This window comes from Rattus rattus, chromosome 3, assembly GCF_011064425.1.
Source record: "Rattus rattus isolate New Zealand chromosome 3, Rrattus_CSIRO_v1, whole genome shotgun sequence".
Taxonomy (NCBI): Eukaryota; Metazoa; Chordata; class Mammalia; order Rodentia; family Muridae; genus Rattus; species Rattus rattus.
In genome coordinates this window covers 88,975,389-88,985,121 of record NC_046156.1, presented here as the reverse complement: position 1 = coordinate 88,985,121, position 9,733 = coordinate 88,975,389, and the positions used below count along the sequence as shown (strand labels likewise).

Here is a 9,733-nt window from a genome sequence, read left to right as displayed (position 1 = left end):
ATTGCATTGGCCATATTACTGTTCAGTTTAGTTTTAAATATGTGTGATATCCCCCATCTTATAAATCTTTTTTCATTCTTATCAAGATAGTAGAATATAAATAAGAAAAATGATCCCCAAATGTGGTGGCTTAGTATAAGATAGCTTCTTCCACTAACTAGTATGTGTCAGGCAATCAACATGCTTACCCTCAGCTTGTAGAAGTTTATAAATGGCTTTTAAGATGAAGGTAAAGACTGAGGTTACACAGGTAGAGTCACAAATCAGGCAAAGCCAATACTGAAGCGAGAGCTGATTGATTCCAGAGTTGAATGTTTCAGTTTCCAGGGCTGAAGAAGGCTGAGCCAGTGCAGTCCTCCTTATTACTACCTTTCTTTCCTGTGTCCTTAGCCAGCATTGCTTGGGAATCATAGTGTCCTTCCCCACTGACCCACAAGCCCTGATACGCTTTCAACACTGTCCTCTTGTATAATGGTCCTAAGATACCATTAGGGACAAGCCTAATGTCTAGTAAGCCCCATTTCTCTCAATCCCTTTAATTTGCCACGTACACACACACACACACACACACACACACACACACACACACACACACACACACAAAACTCCAGCCAAGTGTTGGGATTAAAGGTGGCATGAAAGTTGATTTTGACCTTTTTTAACTTTTCCTCCATCTAAAAAGGGAAGCAAAAAGCATGATGGAATTCATCCAAGAGAACGCAGTACCTAGGGACCTCCTAGTACAGTTGCAGACAGAAGCAAAACACAGGCCAGCTCCACGATCAGACACAGGTATCACAGGACTGTTCCTATGCCCCACCAGCCTGGTCCCTAACCCCAAAGGCTCCACCATTTTCAAAATAATGATGCCAGCTGGATCAAGGCTTGAGAACCTGAGCCAATGGAGGATATTTCAAATTCAGAAACTGTAACTGTTATGCGGGGAATAGAGTCTGTGGGGGAAAAATATTTCAGCTCAGAGGATTTAAAAAGATAGATTTGCCTGATTCACTGGGAATTTCATTCACTCATGTGATGTATTTTGCTATCCGTGTCCCATGTTTTGCTCTATCTTGTCCCAGATCCATTCTCTACCCCTGATTCCTCCCTCTCAACTTCATGTCTTTTTTTCAACAGTCCACAGAGAATAATTTCTGTTGCACAAATACTCCTGTGTGTGGGATCATTCACTGCAGCAGGATTGACATATCAGGGGCCTCATCCTTAAGGAAAACTGACTCTCTCTTCCCCTAAAGCCATCTGCTTTCAAAAGGCCCTCAGCTTGGGATGGGGGTTTGTGAGCTCAGTGGGGTTTTGCTTAGCAGAATTTGCTGCATATATAATGATGATGTATCATGTTATAGACTCCTTTCTCTCCACACATATGTGTATATATCTAATATACACATACATATATTATATGTATCATCTATATATCTATATATCTATATATATGTATCACAGAATTCTTTCTAACTCACAGTAGTTATGTCCTATAAAGAAGCCATCAATGCTGAATTGAAGAACAGTAAAGCATGTCTTGTAAAGAAACAGAGGATTAGGTACCTGCAAGCCTCTAATATCATTTCTGTCAACTGATCAATACATAAGCATATTTTGTGTGTAATTTTTTGTCTAAATGTCTAATTGTCTAAAAAAATAGAAATGTCTTTTTACTGGTATATGTTTGTTATAAAGAATCATGTATTTCATAATAAACAATCTTATTTAGTTAATTTTATTATCTTTTTATTTTTTCCCTCACCCATCTACTCGCCTATTCCTGCCTCCCTGACCTCACATTCCCCTACACTGAGGGGTTGAGCCATGGAAGGACCAAGGGCTTCTCCGCCCATTGGTGCCCAAAAAGGCCATCCTCTGTTACATATACAATTGGAGCCATGGGTCTGTCCATGTGTACTCTGTGGATAGTGGTTTAGTCCCTGGTTGGTTGGTATTGTTGTTCTTATGGAGTTGCAAACCCCTTCAGCTCCTTTAATCCTTTCTCTAGCTCCTCCAATGGGGACCCCATTCTCAATTCAATGGTTGGCTTTGAGCATCCGCCTTTGTATTTGTCATGCTCTGGCAGAGTCTCTCAGGAAACAGCTAGATCAGGCTCCTGTCAGCATGCACTTCTTGGCATCAGCAGTACTGTCTGGGTTTGGTGGCTGTGTGTATATGGGCTGGATCCCCAGGTAGGGCAGTCTATCGATGGCCTTCCTTCAGTCTCCGCCCAAACTTTGTTCCATATCTCTTCCTATGAATATTTTGTTCCCTTTCTAAGAAGGACTGACACATCCTCATTTTTGGTTGTCCTTCTTGAGTTTCATGTGGTCTGTGGACCTGTAATGATTCCATTACAGTAGAATAGTTGAAATAAGAAGTCAGTGTCATGGTTCTTGATCTTATCTGGAAAGTGTTTGGCTAGTCTGAGCATGTCTTTGAATGACTAAAGCATCAAGAGCAATCAGTTGAGGGCCATCGAGACATTTACATGAATGGGTGAATTTGCTAACATGAAATCACTGAGGCAAATAGATTGCAGATAGGTAGGCTGTCATGGATTGGTAGATGCTTTCAAGTTGACTGATGGGTATATTATATCTTCGTGGCTCTTCCAGAAAAAGACATTCCAAACTGTTGGGACATGATTTTCATGCCCTCCTCAATCACAGCCAGTGAGATGAATGCAAGGTCAGCCTTACAGGGTCAGGTGGCTTTCCTTGTGCTGAAGACTGAACCCAGGGCCTCCTCCTGCTAGAGAGGCACTCTATCTAGAGAGTCACAACCCACAACAGAGCGCTTTGTGAAGTCTCTTGCTTAACTTCCAGTTTGTTATTCCTAATGGCTACATATTAACACTTAGGTGGGATGGAGATGCCTTTTCCTCAGAATGTCACTCTTCAGCTATTTGCCTTACAGTTACAGCTTACAGTTCTGCTTGTTTCCAGAAGAATGAGCAATAGCGGGCAGCCTTAACATATGCTGAGAGGTTTTGGTTTTCTCTCTTGATTCTACCACTAAATGATAATTAAACAGATTCTTTTTCAAAAATTTTTTATTATATATTTCTTTACTTACATTTCAAAGGTTATTCCCCTTCCTGGTTTCCTGTCCATAAGCCCCCATTCCCTCTGTCCCCTCACCTCCATATGGGTATTCCCCCTATACATCCCTCTTTCAGCCCCCCCATATTTCCCTGCACTGGGGTCCAACTTTGGCAGGACCAAAGGCTTCATCTTCCACTAGTGCCATAACAAGGCTATTCTCTGCTACATATGCATTTGGAGCCCTGGGTCAGTCCATGTATAGTCGCCTTTTGGTAGTGGTTTAGTCCCTGGAAGCGCTGGTTGGTTGGCAATGTTGTTCTTATGGGGTTGCAAGCTCCTACACTCTTTCAATACTTCCTCTAATCCCTCCAAAGGGGGTCCTGTTCTCAGTTCAGTGGTTTGCTGCTAGCATTGACTTCTGTATTGGACATGCTTTGGATGTGTCTCTCAGGAGAGATATATATCCAGTCCCTTTGCACATGCATTTTTTAGCTTCATCAATCTTATCCAGTTTTGGTGGCTGTATATATATGGGCCACATGTGTGTCAGGCTCTGAATGGCCATTCCTTGAGTTGCTGCTCTAAACTTTGATTCCATATCCCCACCTATGGATATTTTCCCCCCTTTTAAGAATGAGTGGAAGCATCTGAATTTTGGTCATCCTTCTTGAACTTCTTGTGGTCTGTAAATTGCATCTTGGGTAATTTGAGCTTTTTGGCTAATATCCACTTATCAATGAGTGCATACCAAGTGTGTTTTTCTGTGATTGAGTAACCTTACTCAGGATGATATTTCCTAGTTCATCCCATTTGCCTATGAATTTCATGAAGTCATTGTTTTTGATAGCTGAGTAATATTCCATTGTGTAGATGTACCACAGTTTCTGTGTCCATTCATCTGTTGAAGGGCATCTGGGTTCTTTCCAGTTTTTGGTTATTATAAACAAGGCAGCTAGGAATGTAGTGGAGCATGTGTCTTTGTTGTATGTTGGAGCATATTTTGGGTATATGCCCAGGAGAGGTATAGCTGGGTCCTTAGGTAGTGAAATGTCCAATTTTCTGAGGAACCTCCAGACTGATTTCCAGAGTGGTTGTACCATTTTGCAATCCCACCAACAATGGAGGAGTGTTCCTCTTTCTCCACATCCTCACCAGCATCTGCTGTCACTTAAGTTTTTTATCTTAGCCATTCTGACTGGTGTGAGGTGGAATCTCAGGGTTGTTTTGATTTGCATTTCCCTGATAACTAAGGATGTTGAATACTTCTTTAGGTGCTTTTTGGCCATTCGATAATCCTCAGCTGAGAATGTTTTGTTAACTCTGTACCCCATATTTTAATAGGGTGACTTGACTCTCTGGAGTCTAACTTCTTGAGTTCTTTGTATATTTTGGATATTAGCTCTCTATCAGTTGTAGGACTGGTAAAGATCTTTTCCCAATCTGTTGGTTGCCATTTTGTCCTAATGACAGTGTCTTTTGTTTTACAAAAGCTTTGCAGTTTTATGAGGTCCCATTTATCGATTTTTGATCTTAGAGCATAAGCCATTCATGTTTTATTCAGGAAATTTTCCAGAGTGCCTATGTGTTTGAGTCTCTTCCCCACATTTTCTTCTATTAGTTTGAGTGTATCTGGTTTGATGTGGAGGTCTTTGATCCACTTGGCCTTAAGCTTTATACAGGGTGATAAAAAATGGATCAATTTTCATTAGTCTACATGCTGATCTCCAGTTGAACCAGCACCATTTGTTGAGAATGCTATCTTTCTTCCATTGGATGATATTAACTCCTTTGTCAAAGATCACGTGGCTATAGGTGTGTGGGTTCATTTCTGGGTCTTCAATTCTGTTCCACTGATCTACCTGCCTGTCTCTGCATTGCTCTGTAATACTGCTTGAAGTCAGGGATGGTGATTCCCCCAGAACTTCTTTTATTGTTGAGTATAGTTTTCGCTATCCTGAGTTTTTTTGTTATTCCAAATGAATTTGCAGATTGATTTTTCTATCTCTATAAAGAATTGAGTAGGAATTTTGATGGGGATTGCATTGAATCTGTAGATTGCTTTTGGCAAAATGGTCATCTTTACTAATCCTGCCAGTCCATAAGCATGAAAGATCTTTCCATCTTCTGAGATCTTCCTCAATTTCTTTCTTCAGAGATTTGAAGTTCTTGTCATACAGATCTTTCACTTGCTTGGTTAAAGTCACACCAAGATATTTTATGTTATTTGGGACTATTGTGAAGGGTGTAATTTCCTTAATTTCTTTCTCAGCCTGTTTATCGTTTGAGTAGAGGAAGGCTACTGATTTGTTAGAGTTAATTTTATATCCCGACACTTTGCTGAAGTTGTTTATCAGGTTAAGTAGTTCTTTGGTGGACCTTTTTGGGACGCTTAAGTATACTATCATATCATCTGCAAATAGTGATATTTTGATTTCTTCCCTTCCAATTTGTATCCCTTTGACCTCCTTTCCCTGTCTGATTGCTCTGGCTAGGACTTCGAGTACTATATTGAATAAATAGGGAGAGAGTGGGCAGCCTTGTCTAGTTCTTGATTTTAGTGTGATTGCTTCAAGTTTCTCTCCATTTAGTTTGATGTTAGCTACTGGTTTGCTGTATATTGCTTTTACTATGTTTAGATATGGGCCTTGATTCCTGATCTTTCCTGATCTTTTATCATGAAGGGGTGTTGAATTTTGTCAAATGCTTTCTCAGCATCTAATGAAATGAGGTTCTTATCTTTGAGTTTGTTTATATAGTGGATTACATTGATGGATTTTTTGTATATTAAACCATCCCTGCATCCCTGGGATGAAGTCTACTTGATGATGATGGATGATCACTTTGATGTGTTCTTGTATTCAGTTAGTAAGAATTTTATTGAGTATTTTTCTGTCAATATTCATAAGGGAAATTGGTCTGCAGTTCTCTTTCTTTGTTGGATCTTCATGTGGTTTTGGTATAAGATAATTGTGGTTTCATAGAAGGAATTCGGTAGCGCTCTGTCTGTTTTAATTTGTGGAATAGTTTGGACAGTATTGGTATGAGGTCTTCTATGAAGGTCTGATAGAATTCTGCACTGAACCCATCTGGACCTGGGTTCTTTTTGGTTGGGAGACTTTTAATAACTGCTTCTATTTCTTTAGGAGTTATGGGGTTGTTTAGATGATTTATTTGTTCCTGATTTATCTTTGGTACCTGGTATCTGTCTAGAAAATTGTCCATTTCCTCCAGATTTTCCAGTTTTGTTGAATATAGGCCTTTGTAGTAGGATCTGATGATTTTTTTAATTTCTCCAGATTCTGTTCTTATGTCTCCCTTTTCATTTCTGATTTTCTTAATTTGGATACACTCCCTATGACCTCTAGTTAGTCTGGCCAAGGGTTTATCTATCTTGTTGATTTTCTCAAAGAACCAGCTCCTGCTTTTGTTGATTCTTTGTATAGTCCTTTTCATTTCTACTCGGTCGATTTCAGCTCTGAGTTTGATTATTTCCTGCCTTCTACTCCTCTTGCGTTTATTTATTTCTTTTTGTTCTAGAGATTTAAAGTGTGCTGTCAAGCTGCTGATATATGCTCTCTCCTGTTTCTTTTTGCAGGCACTCAGAGCTATGAGTTTTCTTCTTGGTACCACTTTCATTGTGTCCCATAAGTTTGGGAATGTTGTACCTTCATTTTCATTAAATTCTAAGAACTCTTTAATTTCTTTCTTTATTTCTTCCTTGACAAAGTTGTCATTGAGTAGAGCATTGTTCAACTTCCATGTATATGTAGGCTTTCTGTCATTATTGTTGTTATTGAAGACCATTCTTTGTGCATGGTGATCTGATAGGATGCATGGGATTATTTCTATCTTCTTGTATCTGTTGAGGCCTGTTTTGTGACCGATTATATGGTCGATTTTGGAGAAGGTTCCACGCAGTGATGAGAAGAAGGTATATCCTTTTGTTTTAGGATGGAATGTTCTATAAATATCTGTTAAACGTAATTGGTTCATAACCTGTTAGTTTCTCTATGTCTCTGCTTAATTTCTGTTTCCATGATCTGTCCAGTGATTAGAGTGGGGTGTTGAAATCTCCTACTATTATCGTGTGAGGTGCAATGTGTGCTTTGAGCTTTAGTAAGGTTTCTTTTATGAATGTAGGTGCACTTGTATTTGGAGCATAGATATTTAGGATTGAGAGTTCATCTTGGTGGATTTTTCCTTTGATGAATAAGAAGTGTTCTTTCTTATCATTTTTAATGACTCTTGGTTGAAAGTCAATTTTATTTGATAATAGAATGGCAACTCCAGCTTTTTTCTTCAGGCCATTTGCTTGGAAAAATTTTTTCCAACCATTTACTCTGAGGTATTGTCTGTCTTTGTCTCTAAGGTGTGTTTCCTGCATGCAGAAAAATGCTGGGTCCTCTTTACGTATCCAGTCTTTTAGTCTATGTCTTTTTATTGGGGAGTTGAGGCCATTGATCTTGAGAGATATTAAGGAATAGTGATTGTTGTTTCCTGTTATTTTCATTGCTAGAAGTGGAATTATGTTTGTTTGTCTCTCTTTTGGTTTCATTGCAAGGAAATTATATTCTTGCTTTCTGTACAATGTAGTTTCTCTCCTTGTGTTGGAGTTTTCCATCTATTACCCTTTGTAGGGCTGGATTTGTAGAAAGATATTGAGTACATTTGGTTTTGTCATTTCTCCATCTATGTTAATTGAAAGTTTGCTGGATACAGTAACTTGGGCTGGCATTTATGTTCTCTTAGGATCTGTATGACATCTGTCCAGGATCTTCTGGCTTTCATAGTCTCTGGTGAGAAGTCTGGTGTAATTCTCATTGGTCTGCCTTTATATGTCACTTGTCCTTTTTCCCTTACTGCTTTTAATATTCTTTCTTTGTTTTGTGCATTTGGTGTTTTAACTATTATGTGATGGGAGGAATTTCTCTTCTGGTCCAATCTATTTGGAGTTCTATAGGCTTCTTGTATGTTTATGGGCATCTATTTCTTTAGGTTAGTGAAGTTTTCTTCTATAATTTTGTTGAATATATTTACTGGTCCCTTAAGTTGGGAGTCTTCACTTTCTTCTATACCTATTATCCTTAGGTTTGATCTTCTCATTGTGTCCTGAATTTCCTGTATGATTTGGGCTAGGAGCTTTTTGCGTTTAACATTATCTTTGACAGTAATGTTGACATTTTCTGTGGTATCTTCTGCCCCTGAGATTCTCTCTTCTATTTCTTGTATTCTGTTGGTGATGCTTGTGTCTACGGCTCCTTGTGTCTTCTTTTGGTTTTCTATATCCAGGGTTGTTTCCATGTGTTCTTTCTTGATTGCTTCTATTTCCATTTTTAATTCCTTCAACTGTTTGTTTGTGTTTTCCTGTAATTCTTCAGTTTTTTGTGCCTGTAATTCCTTGTTTGTCTACTTGTAATTTTCTTTTTCTAAAGAGAGTTTTTATGTCTTCTTTTTGTTTTTTTTCTTGTTTTTTTGAGCTGGGGACCAAACCCAGGTCTTGCACTTTCTTTTTTAAGCGCTTCTGAGCTAAATCCCAACCCCTTCTTTATGTCTTTCTTAAAGTTCTCCATCATTATCAAAAAATGTGATTTCAAATCTGAATCTTGCTTTTCTGGTGTGTTTGGATATCCAGTATTTTCTTTGGTGGGAGTTCTGGGCTCTGATGATGCCAAGTAGTCTTGGTTTCTGTTGATTAGGTTCCTGCCCTTGCCTTTAGCCATTGGGTTGTCTCTGGTGTTTGCTTGTCTTGCTGTTTCTGGGAGTGACTTGGCCCTGCTGTAGGCCTCTGTGTCAGCACTCCTGTAGAACTGTTTTCCTGTTTTCTTTCAGCCTTTCCTGAGAAGAGGTGTTCTGATTTCAGGTGTGTGGCACTCCTGGAGACTGTCTTCCAGCTCTAGGCATGGGCAGGAATCAAAGGGTCCTGCCCCTGATTGCTTGTGTAGTTCCTTGCACCCAGCGGGCACAGTTGGCACTATGCGATTCCCTCTTGGGTCTGGACTGTGGGCAGAGGGTATTCTCCTCTGACTTCTTAGGAGTATCCATACTTCTGAGGTTCCAGCTCTCCCCCATGGAATTTCGGTGCAGGGAACTGTGGGATGGTATCCTAAAAAGATTCTTGAATTGTGTTATTTTTATTTTTCTGTTTTATCAGTTTCACCAATAATGTACTCCAGTCAGTGTTCACTACAGTCATCACTGTTGGTTTATTGACAAATTTGAGCTGCTTACTAATTTCTGTTTATCTAACTGGTAAGATTATTTTAAAAATGGAGAAATGGAACTGCATTTTCATTGAATAAATATCCTTTGATGCTTATGCCATTCTCCTTCAGAGAGTGGAGGCCATTGCTTTAGAATTATGGTAACAATTTACTAACCAAATAATCAGTTTTGACACAGTAAACTGGAGAAATTACAGCAGAAATTTCCTTGAACTGTCCATAGAATCTCCGAAACTGTGGAACTTCCCTTTCAAGTGATCGGCTCTTTACTTGGCCAGAATGATCTGCTGTTTTTAGTGTCACTACCACATATGGACACCTAAAAGATCTGAAGCTGCCAGAACTCTTAGCCATGCCCATGTTCTACTTAAATATGTGAATAAAAGTTAATTAATTACAGCAGAACAATCCTTGGTCTGCACGTTCTGGGTAGAACATCTTAAATTACAACATCAGAGGTTA

General features: G+C 39.2%; 2 protein-coding genes across 2 annotated transcripts in view; both read right to left on the bottom strand.

Moving 5' to 3' along the window:
* LOC116895174 (COMM domain-containing protein 6-like) overlaps positions 1–9,625 on the bottom strand; it is an 11,338-nt gene extending 1,713 nt beyond the window's left edge. Inside the window, exon 1 of the mRNA XM_032896529.1 lies at positions 9,428–9,625. Coding sequence (XP_032752420.1) covers positions 9,428–9,625 — 198 coding nt within the window. The remainder of the gene's footprint in view (positions 1–9,427) is intronic.
* Positions 1–9,733, bottom strand: part of Veph1 (ventricular zone expressed PH domain containing 1) — a 773,456-nt gene that overhangs the window by 683,943 nt on the left and 79,780 nt on the right. The gene's annotated exons all lie outside the window — the stretch shown is intronic.